The 25,017-nt window shown below is 40.0% G+C and overlaps 1 protein-coding gene across 1 annotated transcript; it reads left to right on the top strand.

Moving 5' to 3' along the window:
- The first annotated feature begins 246 nt into the window (after positions 1-246).
- LOC129350278 (uncharacterized) lies at positions 247-1,469 on the top strand. The gene has a single exon (XM_055016293.1). It carries the CDS (start codon positions 258-260, stop codon positions 1,452-1,454), a length of 1,197 nt encoding a protein of 398 aa, XP_054872268.1. The 5' UTR covers positions 247-257; the 3' UTR covers positions 1,455-1,469.
- Positions 1,470-25,017: the final 23,548 nt, after the last annotated feature.

Here is a 25,017-nt window from a genome sequence, read left to right as displayed (position 1 = left end):
TTTTCTCTGGACCCCTGCCTGATCTGACAAGCGATGACATGTTTAGCCGTATGGCATCGTTTCGCCGCTGGTCGTCTACGTGGTGTACTGCAAACGACGTTGGCTTTATAGACAATTGGAGCTCTTTCTGGGGAAAACCTGGTCTGATTAGGAGAGACGGCATCCATCCCACTTTGGCTGGTGCAGCTCTCATTTCTAGAAATATGGCCGATTTTATTAGAACTCCTAAAGCATGACAACCCAGAGTTCAGACCAGGATGCAGAGTTGTAGTCTTCCACACCTCTCTGCAGTTTCCTCTCAGCTGTCACCCTCCAGTAATTCAGTTAGCTTTATTGAGACTGTGTCTGTCCCCCGACCACCAAAATTCAATAAATTAAGCAAATCAAAAATAAACAAAAGACATAGTAACCATAAAAATCTAATTAAAATTAATACCACTATTTCAACTGAGCGAAGAAACAGGACAATTAAATGTGGTCTGTTAAATATTAGATCTCTCTCGTCTAAATCTCTGTTAGTAAATGATTTGATAACTGATAACCAGATTGATTTGTTCTGTTTGACTGAAACCTGGTTGCAGCAGGAAGAATATGTTAGTCTAAATGAATCAACTCCTACTAGTCATACTAACTGTCATGTTCCTCGAATCACAGGCAGAGGAGGAGGAGTGGCAGCAATTTACCTCTCTAGCTTAAAAATGAACCAGAGACCTAAACCTAGTTACAGTTCATTTGAAAATCTTACTCTCAGTCTCTCTCATCCAGATTTAAAAGCTCAGAAACCAGTTTTATTTGTTGTTGTATATCGTCCTCCTGCTCCTTACTCTGAGTTTTTATCTCAATTCTCAGACTTTTTATCTGATTTAGTGCTCAGCTCAGATAAAGTCATTATTGTGGGTGACTTCAACATTCATGTTGACGTGGACAGTGACAGCCTTACGACTGCTTTTAATTCAATATTAGACTCAATTGGGTTTTCTCAACATGTAAATAAACCAACTCATAGTTTTAATCATACCCTTGACCTCGTTCTGACTTATGGCATAGAAATCAAACAGTTAACAGTACTTCCCCGGAACCCTCTTCTTTCTGACCATTTTATGATAACATTTCAATTTACAACAATAGATTGTATAGGAGTTAAGAATAAATATCATTACAGTAGATGTCTGTCTCACAATTCGGTGACTAAATTTAAGGAAATAATACCCTCTCTATTTAGTCCAGCACCACTTACTGATATAATGGAAGGGAAATATTATAATTTTACCCCCACAGAAGTGGATTATATTGTTAATAATGCTGCAGCCTCACTGCGTACAACACTTGATAGTGTTGCACCTGTAAAAAAGAAAGTTCTATCTCAGAGAGGACCTGCTCCTTGGTATAATTCCCAGCTGCGGACTTTAAAGCAGGCGTCCCGAAAGCTGGAAAGGAAGTGGTACTTCCACTAATTTAGAGGAAGTTTATGTAGCTTGGAAAAATAGTCTAGTAATTTATAAAAAAGCTCTTCGTAATGCCAGGACAACATATTATTCATCTTTAATAGAGGAAAACAAGAACAACCCCAGGTTTCTCTTCAGCACTGTAGCCAGGCTGACAAAGAGTCAGAGCTCTGTTGAACCTTGTATTCCTTTAGCTTTGAGCAGTAACAACTTCATGAGCTTCTTTACAAATAAAATTATTACGATTAGAGAAAAAATTACTCTGGCCCTTCCTGCAAATGTCACAGATGTATCATCGAGTACAGATGCTTTAGAATTGGCTGTAAGACCAGATGGATATTTAGAATTTTTCACCCCCCATACATCTCTCTGAACTCATTTCAATAGTTTCTACATCCAAACCATCAACATGTCTTTTAGATCCTATCCCAACTAGACTGTTCAAGGAGGCTTTACCTTTAATTAATTCCTCAATGTTAGATCTGATTAATCTCTCTCTAGTAACAGGTTATGTACCACAGGCTTTTAAGGTTGCTGTAATCAAACCTTTACTTAAAAAGCCCACTCTAGATCCAGATGTTTTAGCCAACTATAGACCAATTTCCAACCTCCCATTTCTCTCCAAAATTCTGGAAAGAACAGTTGCAAATCAATTATGTGAACATTTACAAAGGAATAGCCTTGTTTGAAGAGTTTCAGTCAGGCTTCAGAGTGCATCATAGCACAGAAACAGCTCTGGTGAAAGTTACTAATGACCTTCTCATAGCGTCAGATAATGGACTGGTCTCTATACTTATTTTATTGGACCTTAGTGCAGCATTCGATACAATCGACCACAAACTTTTATTACAGCGACTAGAACATTCTATTGGCATTAAAGGGACAGCACTGGACTGGTTTAAATCCTACTTATCAGACAGGTTCCAATTTGTGCATGTCAACAATGACTCTTCTGAGCATACTAGGGTTAATCATGGAGTTCCTCAGGGTTCTGTCTTAGGACCAATACTGTTCACATTATACATGCTTCCCTTAGGCAACATTATTAGGAAGCACTGTATTAATTTCCATTGTTATGCTGACGACACTCAATTGTATTTATCTATGAAGCCAAATGAAACTAATCAGCTAGCTAGACTGCAAGATTGTCTTAAGGACATAAAGACCTGGATGACCTATAATTTCTTACTACTAAATTCAGACAAGACTGAAGTCATTGTATTTGGCCCCAAACATCTTAGAGAATTGCTTTCAAAGCATATAGTTACTCTGGATGGCATTACATTGGCCTCCAGTACTACTGTGAGGAACCTCGGTGTTATCTTTGACCAGGACATGTCCTTTAACTCGCACATAAAACAAATCTGTAGGACTTCCTTTTTCCACCTGAGAAATATTGTGAAAATCAGGAACATCCTGTCTCAGAGTGATGCAGAAAAACTAGTCCATGCATTTGTTACTTCTAGGCTTGACTACTGTAATTCCTTATTATCAGGTTGTCCCAATAGCTCTCTGAAATATCTACAGCTGATCCAAAACGCTGCAGCCAGAGTACTGACGGGAGTTAGCAAGAGAGATCATATTTCTCCTATATTGGTTTCTCTTCATTGGCTTCCTGTTAAATCTAGAATAGAATTCAAAATCCTTCTTCTGACATATAAAGCTCTTAACAACCAATCTCCATCATATCTTAAAGACCTGATAGTACCATATTATCCTAGCAGAACTCTTCGCTCTCAAACTGCAGGCTTACTTGTTGTTCCTAGAATCTCTAAAAGTAGAATGGGAGGCAGAGCCTTCAGTTATCAGGCACCTCTCCTGTGGAACCAGCTCCCAGTTTGGGTTCGGGAGGCGGACACCCTCTCTATTTTTAAGACCAGGCTTAAAACCTTCCTTTTCGACAAAGCTTATAGTTAGGGCTGACTGGGGGACCCTGACGGGGTGAGCTGGTGTTTTCATTTGCACAACTGACTTCCCCTCTTGACGTCCCTTTAGTTTGCCCCTAGTTATGCTGCTATAGGCCTATAGGCTGCTGGGGACCTCTCTTGATGCACTGAGCCCTTCTCTAACTACCTATGTATTTACTATATATAACATTATTGCATTACATTCACTCTGTTTCTTTCTGTGTCCTTTCTCCGAGTGTCCCTGGTCCCAGAGCTGGATGCTGGATGCTTCAGATGTGTGGCTGTGTTTTATGGTCCTTGTGTCCCACCCCCCACCTCTCTATCTCTACCCCTCTATCTGTATCCCTCTATCTCTACCTCTCTACCTCTACCCCTCTACTTCTATCCCTCTATCTCTACCTTTCTACCTCTTCTGTCCCTCTCAACCCGCCCGGCCAGCAGGCAGATGGGTCCCCCCACATTAGAGCCGGGTTCTGCTCGAGGTTTTTTTCCCTGTTAAAAGGGTGTTTTCCTTGCCACTGTCGCCTTTTGGCTTGCTCTGGGGGTCAGGCATATGGGTTCCGTAAAGCGTCTCGAGACAATTTGACTGTAATTGGCGCTATATAAATAAAATTGAATTGAATTGAATCAAAATCCAGACTAAAATGGGCATTTTTAACAAGTTTAACAGGTTTTTCTTTTTAGCAATACACGAGGTTGCACATTGACCTCTGACTCATGCAGCTCATTAGATCTTTCTTAGAGATCACATTTAAAGTAGCCTTTTAAACCTTGTGTGTCTCACAGTGAAATACATATTCAGTTTCTTGTTTTTTGCAGGGCTTTTTTTGTTACCAACATTAAACTTTCTATTCAGTCTCCAGTCCTCTTTCTCTTTCAACACCCTCTCATCTGTATTTGCTTCCTTTTAAATCATTCTCTGCTCACCTCCTACAGCGTCATCTTCCTCCTTTTTGTCTGGCTTTTCACCTTTGCCTCCTGTCTGTCTCTCTTTCTCCGTCTGATGTGTATGTTCTCTAGAAGCATGTCAGCTTGAATTGGTCATTATCTGCTTTTATCCCTCGAGGGCAGACCTTCAGGTTTCCTGTGGTTATGTCAGTGTGTGTGTGTGTGTGTGTGTGTGTGTGTGTGTGTGTGTGTGTGTGTGTGTGTGTGTGTGTGTGTGTGTGTGTGTGTGTGTAGGTGTGTGTGTGTGTTTGTGCGAGAGGCGCCATGTCTGCTTCAATAATTCAGAAGGTTTCAGTGTTGTTTTGTGTTGCTTCTGAGTGTCTATGGCAAAACAGAAGGGGGAGAACAAGAAGAGAAAAAATGAAAGTGACAGAAAGGTTGAGGGGAAAGAGGAGAGAGTTGGACAAAAGATTAGGTTGACAGAAAGACATGCCAAATACAATCATTGTAACCTTTGTCCTAAATTGTCCCAAGGTTTGTTGCTTCCTCTTGGAGTCTTGTTAGAGGAAGAATTGAAGTGGGTGGTGAACTCCAGAGACAATAGTCGTTACCTGAATGTGGAAGTCTATAATGGTGTAGGGTTGTAATGTATGTAGGGTCAAGCGAAAATTACCTCTTCTCTAACTCATTCATTATGTTTGTAATGTTAAATACAAAATGTGCGTCAGCGGCTGGCATTAACGAGATGGCTGATATATATTGATGGCTGCTTCATGTACAGATTTGAAATATAGTTCATATTTCAATATGTTCTGAAATACAAAAAAATGTGTGAAATTCATCAGAAAGCTTAGAATCATGCAATTTTTAAAATGTTTAATTACTAACTTCTCTGTTTTTTACCAAAATGTCCTATTTGCTAATTGATGTCTATTAGCTGCTGATATTGTATTATATCCGAATCAAATATATATTTTTGACAAGTCGCAATTAATGTTTATTAAGTGTTGTCATTGCTCAGCCCTTGTGTGTCATTTCTGCTTCATCAGCGTATTTCTGCAGCTCACTGGAGTTTATAAAGTTGGTAAATTTCAGCACCACGGACAGCTCCATGTAGTTCGTCTTTTCTCAGTGAACAAAGTTTCCAATTTATCATGTTGCATCACCTTTATTCTATGCAAAGATTCAATGTGTGTTTTTTTAACTAAGCATATTCTGTTTAATTTGACAATAACTGTGTGTGTGTGTGCGTGTGTGTGTGTGTGTAATCCGTGACAACACTAAAGCCACTGACAGGTGAAGTCATTCACAATCATTATCATATTGTTGCAGTGACATATGTCAGTAAAGCATATATGAGGGAGCAAGTGACCAGTCAGTTCTTGAAGTTGATGTGTTAGAAGCAGCAAAATGGGAAAGTGGAAGTTAACAACTTTGACAGTGGCCTAATTGTGATGACCAGACAACTGGATCAGAGCATGTCCAAAACTGCAGGTCTTGTAGGGGGAGTAAAACGGCAACAGGGTCATGGCTGCCCAAGGCTCATTAATGGAGAGTAAAGTATGTCCAGTGTGGTCTGATCCCACAGAAGAACTACTGTAGCACATTTTGGTGAAAACCTCAATACCGGCAATGAAAGTAAGGTGTCAGAACACACATAGCATTGCAGCTTTTTGTAGTCACAGACTAGTCAGAGAGTCCTTACCGACCTCTGTTTACCACCAAAAGCACCTGCGATGGATACATGAGCATCAGAGTTTGTCCGTAAAGCGAAGAGTGAAGCACATTTTCTTTTACATCATGTGAACTAAAATGTGTGTGTGTGTGTGTGTATGTGTGTGTGTGTGTGTGTGTGTGTGTGTGTGTGTGTGTGTGTGTGTGTGTGTGTGTGTGTGTGTGTGTGTGTGTGTGTGTGTTTTGGTACCTCCGGATTATGAGGACTTTTTTTCGGTTTACATACCGACATTCTGAGGATAGTAGGGGATTATGAGGACACTTCCAGTGTCACCATAGTTCAAACACCCTAGCAGCACTCAGGAGGCTGCCATTAATCTCCTCTCTCTTTTTCTCGTCATGTCCTCACAACCCGATAAACCTGAAATTTTGTGTGTCTCAGTGTGTCTCTCAGTGTATAATCTGCAGACGCTTCCACACACGTTTTCCTGCCGTTCACACACAAAACGACTGCCACTCATTGGCTAACCACTTCTTGCTCAGTGATTCGCTGAGCTTCACGTCAGTTGGCTGCAGCTGCGAGTTCTGATCCGTGATTGGCTGAGCCGAACATCAATCAACTGGCTGCGGGTTCTGATCCGTGATTGGCTGAGCCGAACGTCAATCAACTGGCTGCGGGTTCTGATCCATGATTGGCTGAGCTGAACCTCAGCCCACCTCACCTGCGGATTCTGATCCGTGATTGGCGGATGGTCAAAGGTTAAAGGTAAAGTTTGGCAACCATCTGACAAAATCGACAGACATATGAACAGTGTACATGAGCAATGTAAAATTAATATATAGGTAAGTGCCAGTATTACATACTTTATACAGCGACATGTATCTGGATGTATCAGGATACAATGCAGCTGGTTTATGAAACGAAGCGGGGTCCGCTGCCGGCGCTAGCTACGTATGTGCTGCAGCTGGTATACAGCAAGCTGCTCCGTCCGTCTCCGCTCTTCATCCCCGGTAGACTAATTTTAGATAACAATGTGAATTAACGGGTGACACTGTTAGATATTTTTTATACAGCAAAATGTATCTGGGAGGGATTTTAATGCGGTTTGTAAAACCAATTGTAACACACTGTCAAGGTGGTGGGTGAACCCGAGCAGAGAGTACACAGACGAGGGACTGAGGCAGGAACAGATGTAGGTTTATTTATTTGTTTTTTTTTTTTACAGAGAAAACAGGATAACCAAGGAAACTGGCGGAGAAATAAGTGAATCTTCGACTGTCGGGGAATAACTAAACAACTCACTAAAAGGGGAGGGCGGGGGGTGACGGTTCTGGGAACCGGCGGTCCGGCTGGCGTCTTCTCTTCGGAGCAGGTTGGCAGACAGTGTCATCTGGACAGTTAAGAACAACATGTTGTTAGTATTTCTACTAAACTGTTTCAGAGCTGTATGATAATGTTTTCTTAATCTGTTCTTGTTAGTTTTCTCTCATACTCTGAATCTGAAATCTCAGTTGTAGTACCATTTAAAGAAGCCACACTTCAGTTTTAGTCATATCTATATTTTCAAGGTTTTTGTAGAAGGGTTTATTCATTCATAACATCAATTATTTATTATTTTATTTCTATGAACCTGTTAAACATGAAGCCAGAATAACTGATGTGGTTTGGCTTGATATATAGGTTGGCTAATAGTTGTCCAGAGGACAGGTATGTGACATTTCTGACATTTATAAATATCCTGACTGAAATGTCATGTTGTCTGAACATTATTACGGCAAAGATAACAGAGAGGAGGAGGAGGAGGAGGAAGAGTCCTGATCAGGATGCTGTACATTGCATCGTAGAATCACGAGACAAACCCTTCCTAGAGGGAAAATTCATCTGCACATTTAAAGGTAGGTGTCCGACATAGTCGCATTACAGTACCTCTAGTTAAAGTGATGGTTATTTTTTTTATTTGAAGTGGGTACTTATGCCCAGTATCTGTACTAGAGACAGCGCTCAGCACTGCTCAGTCGGAGCACAGGCCAGAGCACTGACTAACTCTGTATTTTAAAGGTGCTTATAAGTTGTTCTTGTTCTTCTTGCTTTTCGTTGTATTATCTCATAAATAGTGTTTGCTACATAACTAGTAGTTGAGTTTAAGTTAATGGTTTCAGTCTTCTCTTCAGGGAGAGGTGTGTTTACACAGGAATACATTGCGCCACAAAGTTTTGTGAAGTACCGGGGAACTTTGTGTCCAAGTAAAGGTCTTGATGACAAAAATAACCACTATTTATTTGATTTTATGTGAAACGGGCAGCACTATTGGTAAGTTTGCTGCTTGTTGATTTATCAAAATGTATTTCTCTTCAAAATGTTGTCTTAAAAGAAGTTACAGTACTTTCCGGACTTTCCGGAGTTTCTGTTTTCTTTGATGACTAGGTTTCTGCCAGACAAATGGCACATTGTTTTGGGCATGACAATGAATCATTTCAGTTTATAATTTTCTCAAATTTGTACCTGTTTATGACTCATTTTCAGAAACTCCTTGGTGCCACAGGTCGGCACATGGCTGAAGTTATTGCAACTCCTGGTGCACCAGAAGATGACAGTGTAAGTTGCTTGTTATTCTTGTCATTTCAAGATTTCTCATGTAGTTACAACAGTGTTCTCTTTTACCTGATGAGGGTGTTCAGAAGTCCGCACACTTACATATAGTGTAATATACCTGTCACAGTACAGGACTGTCTGGACGCAGTGTCTTGTAAGGACAAGCGCTCACTTGTTAAACATTCAGGAAGCCGAGTTGTGTGTGTGTTGGGTGGGGGATGAGCACCTCACACTCCTGGATTATGAGGGCACATGTGCCTGTATGTATTTATTAACACAATGGGTCGCACAAGTTGGTTATGTGTCAGATATGGGGTTCCTAAACTTGGCCCAAGATCATGTGTTGATTCATTTCTTTTACCAACTTAGTCATTTAATTTAAGTAAAAAGTTAGACTGCAGGATTTTGTGTTTACAGTCAGATTGCATTACTGCATTATTTGTGAGCTAGTGTTAGCCAGGAGTGGCACACAAGAAGAATGTGTTTGTGAGCCAATGACCATTTATTTTTTTTTTTTTTTTTAATTTTAATCCTTGTATATTGTACAAACTTAAACTCACAGGGATCACACTTGCACAGTGCCAACTTCTTGCTTTTCTCCTAAAGGTCATTATACTATATTCTTGGACCCTGTCCAATGCAGCTTTCGGCTGTATCTTTATGTTGTGTATTTAAAATTTTCTTAAATTTTTTTTTTTTTTTAACTTATGATATACATTTTTGTTTCCTCAGTGCCTCCATAAAGTTACCTGTGCAGTTGTCAGCTCTTTGGAACATTGTGAAGAGTGCAGAGGAAGACCCTTCTCCAATCTAAAATGGCTTGGTTTGACATGTCAATGTTAGTATCTATGTCACGTTTGTCTACAGGGCACAGTTATATTATGTTGAAAACTTCAGGATCAGCATGATTTGCTAATTTTCCATTTCAATGTGCTTTTAGTGTGCTCAAAATCATGGCACAAATCCTGCTTTTTCAATAGGAGTTCAACATCGGTATGTTCATTTCCTTCTATTCCATTTGAAATTTGACGTAAACATTTTAGTGCTGGATTGTGACTTACACAGAAATATATATTTCAGGTGAATATAAGGGAAGCTTTATTTTATTATTATTATTATTATTATTATTATTATTATTATTATTATTATTATTATTATTATTGTTATTATTTTGCTGTATAGGATGATCGTGTTTGTGACTCTCCAAAACGTAGTGATGGCTGTTGCTCAGATAAGGACTACGTGCCTTGCACATCATGCAGTAGTGATGGATCCAGTTCTGAAGAGCTCTGGTGTACCAGCTCTGGTGTACCTGCATCAAGTAGAGATAGTGATGATCCATATTCCTGTAACACTGATCCAAGCCTACCACATCGTAAGGATAGAGCAGCTGACTTGCTGTCTTCTAAGCAAAGGAAGAAGAAAATGCCACAACCCATTGACTGCATGGAGTAGGAGGACAGACATGCCTCCACCTCTGGCAAATTTGGCATTGAAGAAGACCTCATACCTGATAGCAAATCTTCTGGTGATGATCCTACCACAAGCAATACCCAGAGCTTTCCAACAACTGAAACAGACTCTTTTTCTGATGTTAGTGTGACAACTAAGACTGCACCAGCCCCAAAAGGGTCTTCTTGCACTAAAAGTAATTACTGTTATGTTTGCAAGACACCTCAATCGAAAATTGCTCGTCACCTTAAAAAGCATGAAAAGAAGAACCGGCTATTGCTGAAGCGTTTTTGTTTCCCAAGAACTCCAAAGAGAGAAAAAGGTTACTTGAAAAGTTGCAGAACAAAAGTAATTCTGAACATAATCAAGAAGTTCTCGCACATAATGATGGACTATTGAAAGTAAAAAGAAGATCGAAACAATCAAAAAGCTCTCTCAATATAAACAAGTATGTGCACTGTGCATATTGTAAAGCAATATTTGTCCATAAAGAGCTGTGGCACCATTCGCGTAAGTGCCCTTCAAAGACAATCTCAGAATCTGAAGCAATTGATAAAGCCAAATGTTTAGCTTTGGCTGATATTGCAGAGTCAACATGCGCCCAAGCAACTTCCCCTGGAGTGTGGAAGGTTCCTAAAAATATGAAGCAAGATGAAATAGGATCTGTAGTTCGAAATGCTTTCCTCATACTGCAACTGAGTCAGTCTCTCTACAACAAGCATGGAAGTGATCCAACAAAATTTGAGTATATGAGACAAAAGGTTCGGGAAATGGGCACTGTTGTTGATCTTGAGAAAAGAAAAATCTATTTTTAGCTTTGAAGATGCTACAAAACCCAAAAATTTCTATAAAGTCATTGCAGCTGTAAGAACAATTGCTGGTTATGATGAAGAGAAGAACTGCTATCGCACACCAAGTCTTGCCCTGAAATTAGGACATTCACTCAAGAAGATTGGTGACATTATTCTCTGTAGGGCCATTGCAGCAGAGGATGAATAGATGATAAAAGCAGCAGAGTGATTCACACAGCTCTGCACAAAGGAATGGGCAGGACTTGTCTCCCACACAGCACTTGCTTCCTTAACCAAATCAAAGTTTAATAAACCATCTACCTTGCCATTCACAGAAGATGTTCAGCTTTTGCATCAGTACCTAGAGAAGAAATCAGCTGATGCTATTGAAAACCTGAAAGAGCATACGTCTCCCCAGTCTTATGCAGAGCTTGCCAGAATGACTCTTACTCAAATAATTATCTTCAACAGACGCCGTGCAGGAGAAGTCTCAAAAACGACACTTGAGTCTTTTGAAAAAAGAGACCAGACTGAGCTTCATGAGGACATAGCTGCTGGGCTCTCACAATTTGAGCAAATGCTAGCCAGGCACTTCAGCAGGGTAGAAATTATGGGCAAAAGAGGGAGAAAGGTGACGGTTTTATTAAATCCTGAGGTCCTCAGTGCAGCAACACTTCTTGCAGACAAAAGAGACACCTGTAATGTGCACAAGGATAATCCCTTCCTGTTTGGACGGCCACAGTGCTCCTCCACTAGTCACTACAATGGACAGGACTGCATTACGAAGTTTGCACACCTGTGTGGTACAAAGAACCCTCAATATCTCAGGTCTACACATCTTCGCAAGCATGTCGCAACGTTGTCCCAAATTTTCAACCTCAAGGATAATGAGGTCGACCAACTTGCCAACTTTTTGGGACATGATATTCGGGTCCACAGAGACTTATATCAGCTGCTGGAGGCAACTATAGCAATGGCAAAAATCTCAAAGCTTCTACTAGCAATGGAGAAAGGATCTCTTGCAAAATTCCAGGGAAAGTCTCTTCATGAGATTGAGGTTGAAGGTATGTGATGATAATTTTTTAAAAAATTGAAGATCTAAATACAGGCTTTCTAGAATATCAAAAGTAAATATACATTAAGGTTTTGTTTTAGTTATCACAAATGAATCATAAATATAAAAACATGTATAGTGTCCAAACTTTCCACAACGACTCCATTCATCTGATGGTTAAATAAAGTAAAAGCTAAGCAGTTCAGTTTCAAGTAAATCCTGCAGGATTTATTCACGTTCATTTTGTAAACATGAAATTGTATTGTATAAAATGTATTTTACACTTAAGTAAGTGTAACAGCCAGCCATTTTCCATTTTTGAGTGTATAAACCAAAATAAAAAGCAGACACACCTTTCTCAGATGTCAAAACATGTCATCTTTGACAGAGTTGCATTTTAAATATCGTCACTTTCCTATAATAGTGGCCTAAGTAATTTTTTTGACAAAAGTTATTTTTTTTTGTCTAAAACATCTCCTCACGATGCTGGCCACCTCTGGTAAAATCGCCTCAATACTCAGTTGAACAGATCATGCGATTCTACCCCTGTAGTATGATGGCCTAGGTCAAGGTTCAATGTATTGTGTTTTAGTTTTTTGTGTTTCCTGAAAAACCTGAAAAAATGACTTAGGCCATTCTTTTAAGAGGGTGCCGATATATAATGGCCACAGATAGTCCGACACTAATATTACTCCAAAACAACACACAGTGAGTTGCTGTTACAACCTGGGTCACGTTATAGTATTTTCTGACAAAGTAAAACTAAGAGTGACATCATGACAGTTGTTGAAGACAGACAGTAATGTTAATCATTTTACTGAAAAAACCTCCTCCCCTCTGCATTTACATCCTCCTCCTTAAATGTGCCTCAACACTCAGCAGATGGAATGATGAATGGTCGTTCTGCACTCACAACTATTTTGTACACTTCATTATTTCTGCAGTTACTTACTGTCTTTGAAGCTGTTAGCTAATGCTATGGTAGGCTGGCATAACTGCAGTGATGTTATTGCTAACATAAACAGACAGGAAGTAACTTAAGTTAGGCTAGCACAACTTTAGCAATGCAACGTCAGTGAAAAGCGTGACCGACAAAAAGAAGCACGCATCACTCATCATGACACATGGCAAAGAGAGTTAAACGGAAATGGGAGACAAGTTGAGCCATTTTTCATTTCACGTCATTTTAAATTTACCTGTCGGCTCAGCCCACTCCTGTAATGTTGCCTAGCTGTAACTTACTCCTGTAAATTACTGAGGATTGAACGGACTCAGAAATATGACTCCATGTATTGGACAAATGGTGCAAGGACATCACTCTGTGCGATTCCGACACTTAACAGCATTTACTGTATTATGAGAAATTAATAATATATAGGCATCTAATCGGCAAAACTCAGGCTGATGACAGTTATTTTGAAAAGGGCTGTAATTGAACGATTGAGTAGGTTGGCCGATAGATTGGTTGGGCCCTACTACATTGTGGTGGGAGGACCACATAGAATAATATCTAGTGATGAAAGTCAACAAACTGTAGCTTCCTCTTGTTGCATTAATAGCACTGCAAAGTTAACAAGGTTTGAAATAAAGTATAAAATTGCCACCATAAATAGATGAAACAATGAGCCAAAAGGGGGTTTGCATTTCGACTGCCTATAGACTGATACTGTGGATCAATTGTATCATGGGACCTGTATTAAGGAGGAACTTTAACATACCGAAGATGTTTCATTAATTTAATTTATCTCAACTGTTCATATGGTTCCAGATTGTAGTATCAAAATATTTGTTATGGAGTGTATCATTAGTTGTTACTTCAGGAATCAAACTTTTGGAGTATACAAATGTTGCTAGTGTTGATCACCTTGCATAGTAAACTATAGTTAATTTCCATGTTAGTTGTACTTTGCATGTATCATCTGTCTTATCATGCATGTATTAAACTGTGTTTTATGGTCCTTGTGTCCCCCCCACCTCTCTACCTCTATCCCTCTACCTGTACCTTTAACCCTCTACCTGTAACCCTCTACCTCTATCCGTCTACCCCTCTACCGCTACCCCTCCACCTCTAACCCTGTACCTCTACCCCTCCACGTCTAACCCTCTACCTCTAACCCTCTACCTCTAACCCTGTACCTCTACCCCTCTACCCCTCCACCTCTAACCCTGTACCTCTACTCCTCCACGTCTAACCCTCTACCTCTAACCCTCTACCTCTAATCCTGTACCTCTACCCCTCTACCCCTCCACCTCTAACCCTGTACCTCTACTCCTCTATCTCTACCCCTACCCCTCCACGTCTAACCCTCTACCTCTATCCCTCTACCTCTCCACCTCTAACCCTGTACCTCTACTCGTCTACCTCTAACCCTCTACCTCTACCCCTCCACGTCTAACCCTCTACCTCTAACCCTCTACCTCTACCCCTCTACCTCTACCCCTCCACCTCTAACCCTGTACCTCTACCCCTCCACGTCTAACCCTCTACCTCTAACCCTCTACCTCTAACCCTGTACCTCTACCCCTCTACCCCTCCACCTCTAATCCTGTACCTCTACCCCTCTACCTCTACCCCTCCACGTCTAACCCTCTACCTCTAACCCTCTACCTCTAACCCTGTACCTCTACCCCTCTACCCCTCCACGTCTAACCCTCTACCTCTACCCTTCTACCTCTACCCCTCCACCTCTAACCCTGTACCTCTACCCCTCTACCTCTAACCCTCTACCCCTCCACGTCTAACCCTCTACCTCTAACCCTCTACCTCTACCCCTCTACCTCTGCCCCTCCACCTCTAACCCTCTACCTCTACCCCTCTACCTCTAACCCTCCACCTCTAACCCTGTACCTCTACTCCTCTACCTCTAACCCTCTACCTCTAACCCTCTACCTGTACCCCTCCACCTCTAACCCTGTACCTCTACCCCTCTACCTCTAACCCTCTACCTCTACCCCTCTACCGCTACCCCTCCACCTCTAACCCTGTACCTCTACCCCTCCACGTCTAACCCTCTACCTCTACCCCTCTACCGCTACCCCTCCACCTCTAACCCTGTACCTCTACCCCTCCACGTCTAACCCTCTACCTCTAACCCTCTACCTCTAACCCTGTACCTCTACTCCTCTACCCCTCCACGTCTAACCCTCTACCTCTACCCCTCTACCTCTACTCCTCCACCTCTAACCCTGTACCTCTACCCCTCTACCTCTAACCCTCTACCTCTACCCCTCCACGTCTAACCCTCTACCTCTAACCCTCTACCTCTACTCCTCTACCTCTACCCCTCCACCTCTAACCCTGTACCTCTACCCCTCTACCTCTAACCCTCTACCTCTACCCCTCCACCTCTACCCCTCCACCTCTAACCCTGTACCTCTACCCCTCTACCTCTAACCCTCTACCTCTACCCCTCCACGTCTAACCCTCTACCTCTAACCCTCTACCTCTACCCCTCTACCTCTACCCCTCCACATCTAACCCTCTACCTCTACCCCTCTACCTCTACCCCTCCACCTCTAACCCTGTACCTCTACCCCTCTACCTCTTCTGTCCCAGTCAACCCGCCCGGCCAGCAGGCAGATGGGTCCCCCCACATAAAGAGCCAGGTTCTGCTCGAGATTTTTTCCCTGTTAAAAGGGTGTTTTCCTTGCCACTGTCACCTTTTGGCTTGCTCTGTGGGTCAGGCATATGGGTTCTGTAAAGCGTCTCGAGACAATTTCACTGTAATTGCCGCTATATAAATAAAATAGAATTGAATTGAATAGCTGTTGAAAAGAAAAGTTCAGATGTAAGAAGCAGAAAATTTTTGACTTTTTAAAAAATATTTTGTAGGTAAAAGAAAAAGGATGGAATCAACAAAGGATGAGACCAAGGCTTTCAAGAGTAAGGTATTTCCATTTTTAAAGCAGTGGTAAAGGTTCAGAGGGTTATTCCAGAAATTAGGTTTCGTAAAAAGAGAAACACATACAGACAGACGAGAGAGGGGCCAAAAGTGTCCCAAGAAAATATCCTCTACACCATTACACCACCAGCAGCAGCCTGAACCTGACCCTACCATCTGAATGTGGCAGCAGAAATGGAGACTGAGTAGACCAGGCAATGGGTTTCTAATCTTCTCTGGTCCCTTTCTACTGAGTTCATGTGAATTGTAGCCTCAGTTTCCTGTTCTTAGCTGTCAGGAGTGACACATGTGTACCTAATAAAGTATCCAGTCAGTGTATAATATATAATGTTAACAAAAAGAACTGATAAGAGTAATGTTAAAGTGCCAGATCGATAAGCAGCATCGGTAAGAGTAGTAATACTGTTAAAATCTTAACGATGCCCATCGCTAGTGCCCAACCCCTTTACTTTTACCAGAAGTTAGGAGACTTCAACTTGATCTTGATAAGCTGCAGTCTTTATTTACTGACATCTGTGCCTGTACATTTAAGTTACCACTAAACTGCAAATTTACTGCAAACTGCTCTCGCATCTAGCCTTTTAGTGCTCCTCTTACATACTTGAACCCTGAATGTTTGTCTCCAAAAAGGATTTAAAGCATACACATCCAAACTTGATCATCTAAAAAATAACAAATAGAAATACTACACCATTGAGCTTGGACTCTAATATTAAAAATTCTTTTTCCCTTTAGAAAAAAGAAAAAGGATGGAATCTACCCAGGATGAGGCCAGCACTTCCAGATGTAAGGTTTTTAATTTTTATTTATCTTAAGTTACAGTAATGGTTCAGAGGGTTATTCCAGAAATCACGTATGTAGCAGAGGGGACAAAGGTTTTTAGCTAAGCATTGACACATGCAGTTGAATGAACTGGGACCAAGTAGACTAATTAGTTTGCCAGCTAGGCATGTTGAAAAAAAGCGCAACGGACAACTGAAGACAAGGTTTTAGCATCCACACATGATTACAAGATCAAGTTCTGTACAACTGATGTTCTGTCTGTATACTATGAATGGTATAATTCTGTTTTGAAAATAGAATTCACAAATTGGAGTTTATACAAGTCATTCTCACAAAAGAATTTTCTGGTTCCCCTAGGGCAAAAAAATTTGTTGGTAATCCAAAGTGAGGTAACCAGGTCCAAAGGTAGGACTCAATCTATTCATTTCTGTAATTTTGAGATGCTTAAACTTGAATGAATAAACACAAGATAATACATTTTGGCATAATACAATAGGTTAGTACAAGTTAATACATAATGTTGTCATGCATATACATCGCAAGATCCCCTGGAGGCCAGACAGATTTAACAGTTTGTAGCTTTGGTAGAATTTCCTGTGACTGGCATGGATACAAAGCCTTTCAGATAGATATGCAGGAAATAGCGTGTTAAGCAGATGAAAGAAAGAAACAAGTTAAAGCAGTTGTGCAGGGCGCCAAGGCCACAGTGGGTAGTGAAAACAAAATTTCCAAAGGGGGATCAAGGCCACAAATGGGAGACCATCGCAGTGGATCAGAAATTATTTCAGTAAAGTTTAATCTTAAAACAGCAATTGCCTTCCCTTTATCAAGGAAAATGTCCCTTTTATTTGCAAAGGTCAACTCAAGAAGATGTGTAAAAAAGCCATGGAGCAAGAATGAAGTTAGTGCTGTTATGAAACACTTCAAAACACACATTTCAAAGGGACACCTTGCAACAAAGTTAGATTGTGAGCAGTGTAAGCATGCTGAACATGCTGCATTGAGAGAACTGTTCAAAACATACTAGATTTTGTTAGGAACAGAGGCCTGATGATCAAAAGGAAAAGTGTCTTATAGCCCACAAGCACCACAAGTTGTTTATAACTGTACTGTTGTAAACTGATACCACAAACTGGTCTGTACCCCAGTTGAGCTATTTTGTTGTTGTTGTTGTTTGTTTACATTAATGTCAATATTTTAGTTTCTCAGGGCAATAATTATGTTAAGTTAATCTTTGCTCCCATTTTATGTTGTATGCATTGCTTGGTTGTACTGTAACTTTTATACAGACATCAAAAGTTGTGGAATTTTATTTTTCATTTAATGACATTCAATGACATCGAGTCTGTGGAATGCTCTGGAAACGCTAAGCTAAGCTGCAAACACTGAGTTGTATCCAATGAACCATGTTTGATTCCAAGATGAAATGTTTGTTGCTGTATTCGTTTAGTTGAACAGACTGGATTGTTTCTTGTGGAAAACATGTTGCTTCTTTGTTTGTTTGTTTCGATGTTTACATAAAATTCACACATTATTTTAGATGATTCTAAGATTCAAACTCATTTTAGTCCATTTGGCAATTACCTGATTGGCAGCTAATTGTACATTAACATTCAAAAGTTTGGGGCCACTTAGAAATGTCCTAATTTTTGAAGGAAAATCTGTTTCTTTTTTTCAATGAAGATAACATTAAATTAATCAGAAATACAGTCTAGACATTGTTAATGTGGTAAATGACTATTCTAGCTGTAAATGGCAGATTTTTAATGGAATGTCTGCATAGAGGTACAGAGGAATATTTCCAGCAACCATCACTCTTGTGTTCTAATGCTACATTGTGTCAGCTAATGGCGTTGAAAGGCTAATTGATGATTAGAAAACCATTGGCAATTATGTTAGCACATGAATGAAAGTGTGAGTTTTCATGGAGAACATGGAATTGCCTGGGTGACCCCGAATTTTTGAACGGTAGTGTAGATAACATAATACTTGCAAATTATCCAGTTTTCTCTTTTAAATGGTAACAGAGCAGAGTTTTATTTTTCATTTCATGACATTTTTACATTAGGTGTTATCTACTTTGGTTCTTTGTTTTATAAACACTGCATGTTCAAAAGGGTTGTAGCATTTTTGCACAAAAGCAACCATTGGAAAATATAATAAAAAAAAGTTCACCCTCCAACTGCTGGGCATTACATTTATTTAAGAAAAGGCCAATTTATGCATTAACACTAGAAATACTTTATTGATCAAGTGAGGGGAAATTGCTTCTTGTTCCAGCTGTTCCCATTCTTTTCAGTCTTTAGAGAAGTAGTAGAGTATAAAATATATCAATAGGAATATAACCCTAAATAGAAAAATAAAATAAAAATATCTATGCATGAAATGTAAATTTACATTATACTCTTGTATATGTATATATAGTGTGACAAATAATACTACAGTTGAATTATGGATTATTAAACATAGAAGTAGTTATTGCACATTTACAGTTCCACATATCTAATAGGTATGTATGGGTGAACTTCAGTTAGACAAAGTGTTGTCCTTATAACTGAAGTTACATTGAAGGAGCATTCCGATACCATCTTAAATTCTTAAAGTGGCAATGACAACTTTCCCTCCCTTGACAATACCACATATCTATGAATCCTTGTGTTCAGGGGGTTGACTTTTTTGTATAGTCAAAATATTTCCATGTCTCACTTGCCTTTTATATAGTTTAGGTGGCGCATTTGCTGCAGCCATTTCTCCTCTTTTGAACTCTAAAGTCTATACTAAACCAAGCATATCTATATCTATATCTATATCTATATCTATATCTATATCTATATCTATATCTATCTATCATCTATCTATATCTATATCTATATATATCTATATCTATCTATCTATCTATCTATCATCTATCTATATCTATATCTATATATATCTATATCTATCTATCTATCTATCTATCTATCATCTATCTATCTATCTATATATATATGTGTGTGTGTGTGTGTGTGTGTGTGTGTGTGTGTGTGTGTGTGTGTGTGTATGTATGTATGCTCTGGGTTCTCCAGAAAGTTTGTTCAGATTCCTCTTCCTCACCACAGCTTCCATAGTGTCCTGTTTGTAGCCAGTTACAGAGCCAGCCTTCTTGATCAGTTTTGTTTAGTTTGTAGGTGTTGACGGCTCCAATGCTTCATCAGACATGCCAAACAATCTCATCTTCCTCAGGAACTAGAGTCTGCTCATCTCTTCTTATATACAGCCTTTGTGTTAGTCTCTTATTGCAGTCTGTCACTGTGGAAGCCCAGGTACTTGTATACCTTCACCGCTTTGATTTCCTCTCCCAGGATGCTCAGGGAGTCCTCTTCAATCACCATCTCCCTGGTCTTGGCCACATTCAAGAGAAAATAGTTTTTCCCTGACCACTCCACAAAGTTGCTCACCGGCGGTCTGTACTCCTCCCATCCACCACTTAAACACCCAACAACTGCAGAGTTATCAGAGAGCTTCTGCAAATAGATTGACTCAGAGTTGTTCTGAAAGTCTGAGGTGTACAGGATGAACAGGAATGGAGAAAGCTCAGTCCCCTCTGGGGATCCTATGTCACTCACCACCACATCAGACAGAGCAGCAATAAGTCAGACGAGCTGCGGCCTGTCTGTCTAGTCAGTAACCCAGAAGTCTGTGGGTGAGTCTGCCAGCTCATCTGCTGCTCTTCTCTTAGCAGAAATGGCTGGATGGTGTTGAATGCATTGGAGAAATGAAAGACTGTGATTTTCACCATGCAGCCAGCACTATCCAGATGTGAGTGAGCTAATAGAGACCAATTCCATTATTCAGATCAAATATTCAACTGATTCACCCTTTCAAAGTGATGGTATTATACCTTTCTCATCACTCTTGCACTGTGGTACTTCCTCACTGATGGATTGCCATGTAACACTGGTTTATGGGTAATGTCCAGTGAAACTATCATGGTCCTCATAATCAAGGATTTTGCCGCATGTGTTTGTGCGAGCGCGCGTGTGTGTGTGTGTGTGTGTGTGTGTGTGTGTGTGTGTGTGTGTGTGTGATTTACCTGTGGAAGAGATTGCAGTCGGGTGCGAGGAATTCAAGACACTGGAGGCAGTGTGATTCTCTGAGCAATGTTATGCTGGGAAAACAAGGGTCATGGCATTTATGTGGCGCTGCTTTGCAATGACTTGCAGACTGCTTACACTGCTTCATTGTCTCTGTCAGATGACTAATGCGCCCTGCCACATTGCAAAAGAATTGTCAGGAATGGTGTGAGGAACATGACATAGTTCAAGATGTTGACTTGGACTCCCAATTAACCAGATCTTGAATCTGAATATTGTGAATCTGTAGGATGTGCCACAAAAACAAGTCTGATATGTGGAAGTCCCACTTCACAACTTAAGAGCTTAAATCATATTCTGCTAACGTCTTGTTGCGAGACACTACAGGACTTATTGAGTCCATGTCACAACTTGTGAGAGCTGTTTTGGTGGCATGAAGGGGACCGACACAATACTAAGTAGGTAGTTTTAATGTTGTGGCTGAAGAGTCTATTTGCCTGTGTGATATAATTGCTGAACTTATTGCTTGTACAATATTTCTCTCATAAGTTGATTACCTCTCTCACTTTCATACCCTCACTGTGCCAGAGAACTCGAGCTGTAAACAATGTGCTTGTGTGTGCATGTGAGAGTTGCTGACTCTGCACACTGTGTTTGTGTCAGAGGTAAATTGCTCTCGCCCTCTTTGGTGTGGGAAGCGGCACACAGAAGATAAAATATTCAAAGCTGCTGTCCTCTGTGTGTATGTGCAGCGTTCATTTCTTTGTTTGTGGCAGAGCAGCACTGGAGGCAATGCTATAAGGGCAGCTGTGATTTTTAGTTTGCACACACACACATCAGCACAAAAGCCAGTCATTCGTGGTTGTGCCTGACTTGTGAATCTCTTCATTAGTAAGAGTCCAATAGAGAAATCAAGGGTTCTGATTGGAGTGCTGAATCCATCATCACAAACCCCTCACCCAGTGACTCATATGAGCCTCTAATTAAAGCTGTAAATCAAAATGTGATTCCTATGAGCCTCCCCTGCCCTCTCCTCCCTACTACTCTACTATACTACCCTTCTTTACGCTGCGCCACCCCACCCCTCTTATCTACCCTCTCCAAGGACACCACAAAACTGCAACAGTCAACATGTCATCCCTCTTGGAAGGATCCAGGTCCCTCAAGGCCAAACGGTATCTAACATGTCACCTTGTTGTTTGACCTGTAATTCTACTGGGCTTGCATCTATGTTTCTATATATTACAGCTGTCAGCGTGCTGTACCACCATATGTTTCCCATCCTGCCTCAGGATTACATTCAATCCATCACCAAGATTTTGTCATGGTTTGATTGAAAATTTTCCAGCTTCAAAATTCTGACTTTGTTTGGCTTTTAATAAATTACATTTTGGCCAGATGAAGGTACTGCATGAAAAGCTATGGAATCAAATTATTACAGTTCATCATCTTTGGATCATGAACATCTGTACCAAATTTCAAAGCTATCCATCCAACAGTTGTCAAGAAAATTCACTCTGAACCACAAAAGTCAGCCTCTTGGAGACACTGAGGGAAAAGTCAGCGGTACATCAGAGCTGTTACTGTGGGAGGCGTTACCATAGTCACGTCTGTGGGAAAATAAAATGAAAAACACACAAAACAAACAACAACAAAAGGCAATGAGTGGGAACCAAGCATTTACAAAGAAATAATACATAGAGAAACACAATGTCACATTCATTTATACATACATACCATATTTATCGCCTTCTTTCTTTTAAGTGTGTGCAAACACACTTATCTGTCAACAATAGTCAAATGTTTTGTCATAAACTTGCATTCCATCTTGAGTGACAGTTTCATTTACCTTAATAAAACAAAGATGATTTCCCTCCTGCAGTATATGGAGGGTTAAATAACCTTGTTAAGAAGAGCCAAGTGAAGCTGTCAGCGTGCCAAGCTGTACAATAAAACTGCCACGTTGCTCTACGATAAATCAAACTGCTGCCACGTACTGTGTGTGTCAGCTCTGTGTTGTTATGAGGAAAATGACCAGTACATTCATCAGCCCTTTGTCATTGTGTCATCTGATATTAAACCATCTGCATGCATCCAGTTTCTCATTTTCTTTCTGCAACATCGAATGATGTTTGCATTTGCCATATAATTGTACAACTGCTTAATGGTACATCAAAATGTACTGTTTATGATTGCTATTTTTCTAGCTCATATATGCTGCAACCGAACAACTGAATGCATCCCATGCTCCAGAGTGTCTGGGTTGTCTGTTTGTTGATGTCGACAGATTTGTCTTTACAGTTTTCACACATTAATATGTGTCAGCAGGAGGAATTTTAGCTCCTAGTAATGTTCAGGCTGAAGTTTGGTTAACTTTTAACTTTATTTTCTCCATTTCCCTTTTAAACTTTCTACTCATAAACTGTTGCGTTTGATTTTACCATTATGACTTTTATCAGTTCAGTCGGCAGGTATCACAGCATACTAAAAGACTGTGGTAATAAGCTCTTTAAATGTGCTTTAATGTTTGGCTTTACAGAAGTTATAATGGTACTATAAACCTGAATCACGTACAGCAGTTTGGCACTTTGATGTCCCTGGATTTATAAGAACTGAAGTCTGTTAGCTAAGCTTTACCACACTACACTGTGTTTTCCCAAGATGTACAGTTCACACAATAGTCTTTATTATTATTTCACAGTAACTTGTCAAACATCGCAATCACTCTGCATGTTATATGAGGTTTATTGTTTTGCATCACATAGAAAACGTGTTAGTTGATGCTGCAGATGAGATTTTTTTTTTAGCTTTTAAAAATAACTGCCACATTCTGAGAGACAGACTTGCAAGATGAGTGGAATATGAATGCACATGTTGTCTCATATTAGGCATGGAGACCGGTATGGAAAAGAGACTTGAAGAGCAATCGGTAAAAGATGACTTTGCATCGTTATAACCTCAATATTTTTCAGTTCCTGCAAGTCTCTTATTGAAAAATAATATAAAACCCAATGTGAGTTTGAGATTTGCTTGTTGCAATTCAAAAGAGAAAGAATAAGAGGAAAAGCAAGGTAGTAATTTATTTGTTCAGGTTTAAAAAAAAACAACATTGAAGTCTCTGCTTACTCATTAAGATAGTCATAAGATTGTGGCAGACAGTAAAAACCATACTCTAGCTAGAAGACTGGCTATAGTTGTTAATATATGCAATATACATTTATGTAACATTTTTTAAATCTTTAAATGTGGAGAGTGGGAGTCAAACTAGATGTTGTACTTGCATGGTATACATTTTTCACTATATTGCACTGAGGAGTTCCAGTAAATAATGAATGTACAAATGAACAAAAGAAGAAAGTGTATTTGCTACCTAATGATTAGACAGTCACTGATAACGATGTGCACAATTAAACATTGATTTCTGTTGCCATCATAACCAACTGTTTTTCTCCACAATCTGAGTATGTTAATGAACTTCAAAATATGCTTATTACTGTGTGCTTTCAATGTGCCGCTGGCCAGACTTGACAAATTTGAAGAGAAATTAAATGGTAATGGAGCTGAAAGTAGCTACATGTTCTTACTCTATGTGCAAATCCTAACTTATTTATTATGAAGACGACAAAAGGGTAAATGGAGAGAGTGAGCAGAACAAGCAGCCACTACAATGTGTGGCTGAGAGTGATGGAATATAAAGGGGAAAACGACAAGCAGGAATGTCTCTGTTTCATCCTGCTTGTCTTTCCATTCTCTCTACTCACTGCACTCCCTCTCCCCTTTTCCCTTCCTCTGCCCTTTCTCTTACCTCTTTTTATTTTTATGGCCATATTTTCTGGAAGGCATGTTTTCCTTTTCTTAGCTTCTTTCCCCTCAGTCTCATGTTATCACCTCCACCTTTTGTCTTACTCTTCTCTCTCTCTCCCACAGACTTGCTCGCTTCTTTTGAAACCGTGACAGAAAGCATAATGGAAATTCTTTGAATGACTTTAAAGCACTATGTTCAAGTAATATTTATGCTAAGTCAAGAAGATGTGTGTGTGCACCAGTCAAGTTTGTGAAATTTAAATGCTTCTGCTGAGGTCAACAGAAAGGGGAAATGTGTAGCATACAGTTTAGCATAGAATTTAAAAAAAACAAGAACCAGCATGCTGTCTTTTTTTCCAGTATTTGTTAGGGCTGCTCCTATATAGTCAAACAATATCAATGAATCTCAGTCGACGGACATTTCATGAGTCAGTCATCATTTACATAGCTGGTCCTTGTGGTTATTAAATAGCATTTACACATAATCCAAAGTGTGGGGTCATTTCAAGAGGGTAAAGGTCGATCCCAGGAAGATGACATGCAACTTTGCAGGCAAAAATTAGCCTATTTTATCAACCTCAAACATGCCACATCTTTAAACATCCTAATGTAGCCACATAGCATGGCTGCTCACACTAAGGTTAGACAGCT

The sequence above is a fragment of the Amphiprion ocellaris genome, chromosome 13 (genome assembly GCF_022539595.1).
Source record: "Amphiprion ocellaris isolate individual 3 ecotype Okinawa chromosome 13, ASM2253959v1, whole genome shotgun sequence".
NCBI lineage: Eukaryota > Metazoa > Chordata > Actinopteri > Pomacentridae > Amphiprion > Amphiprion ocellaris.
This window is presented reverse-complemented; position numbering and strand designations above follow the sequence as displayed.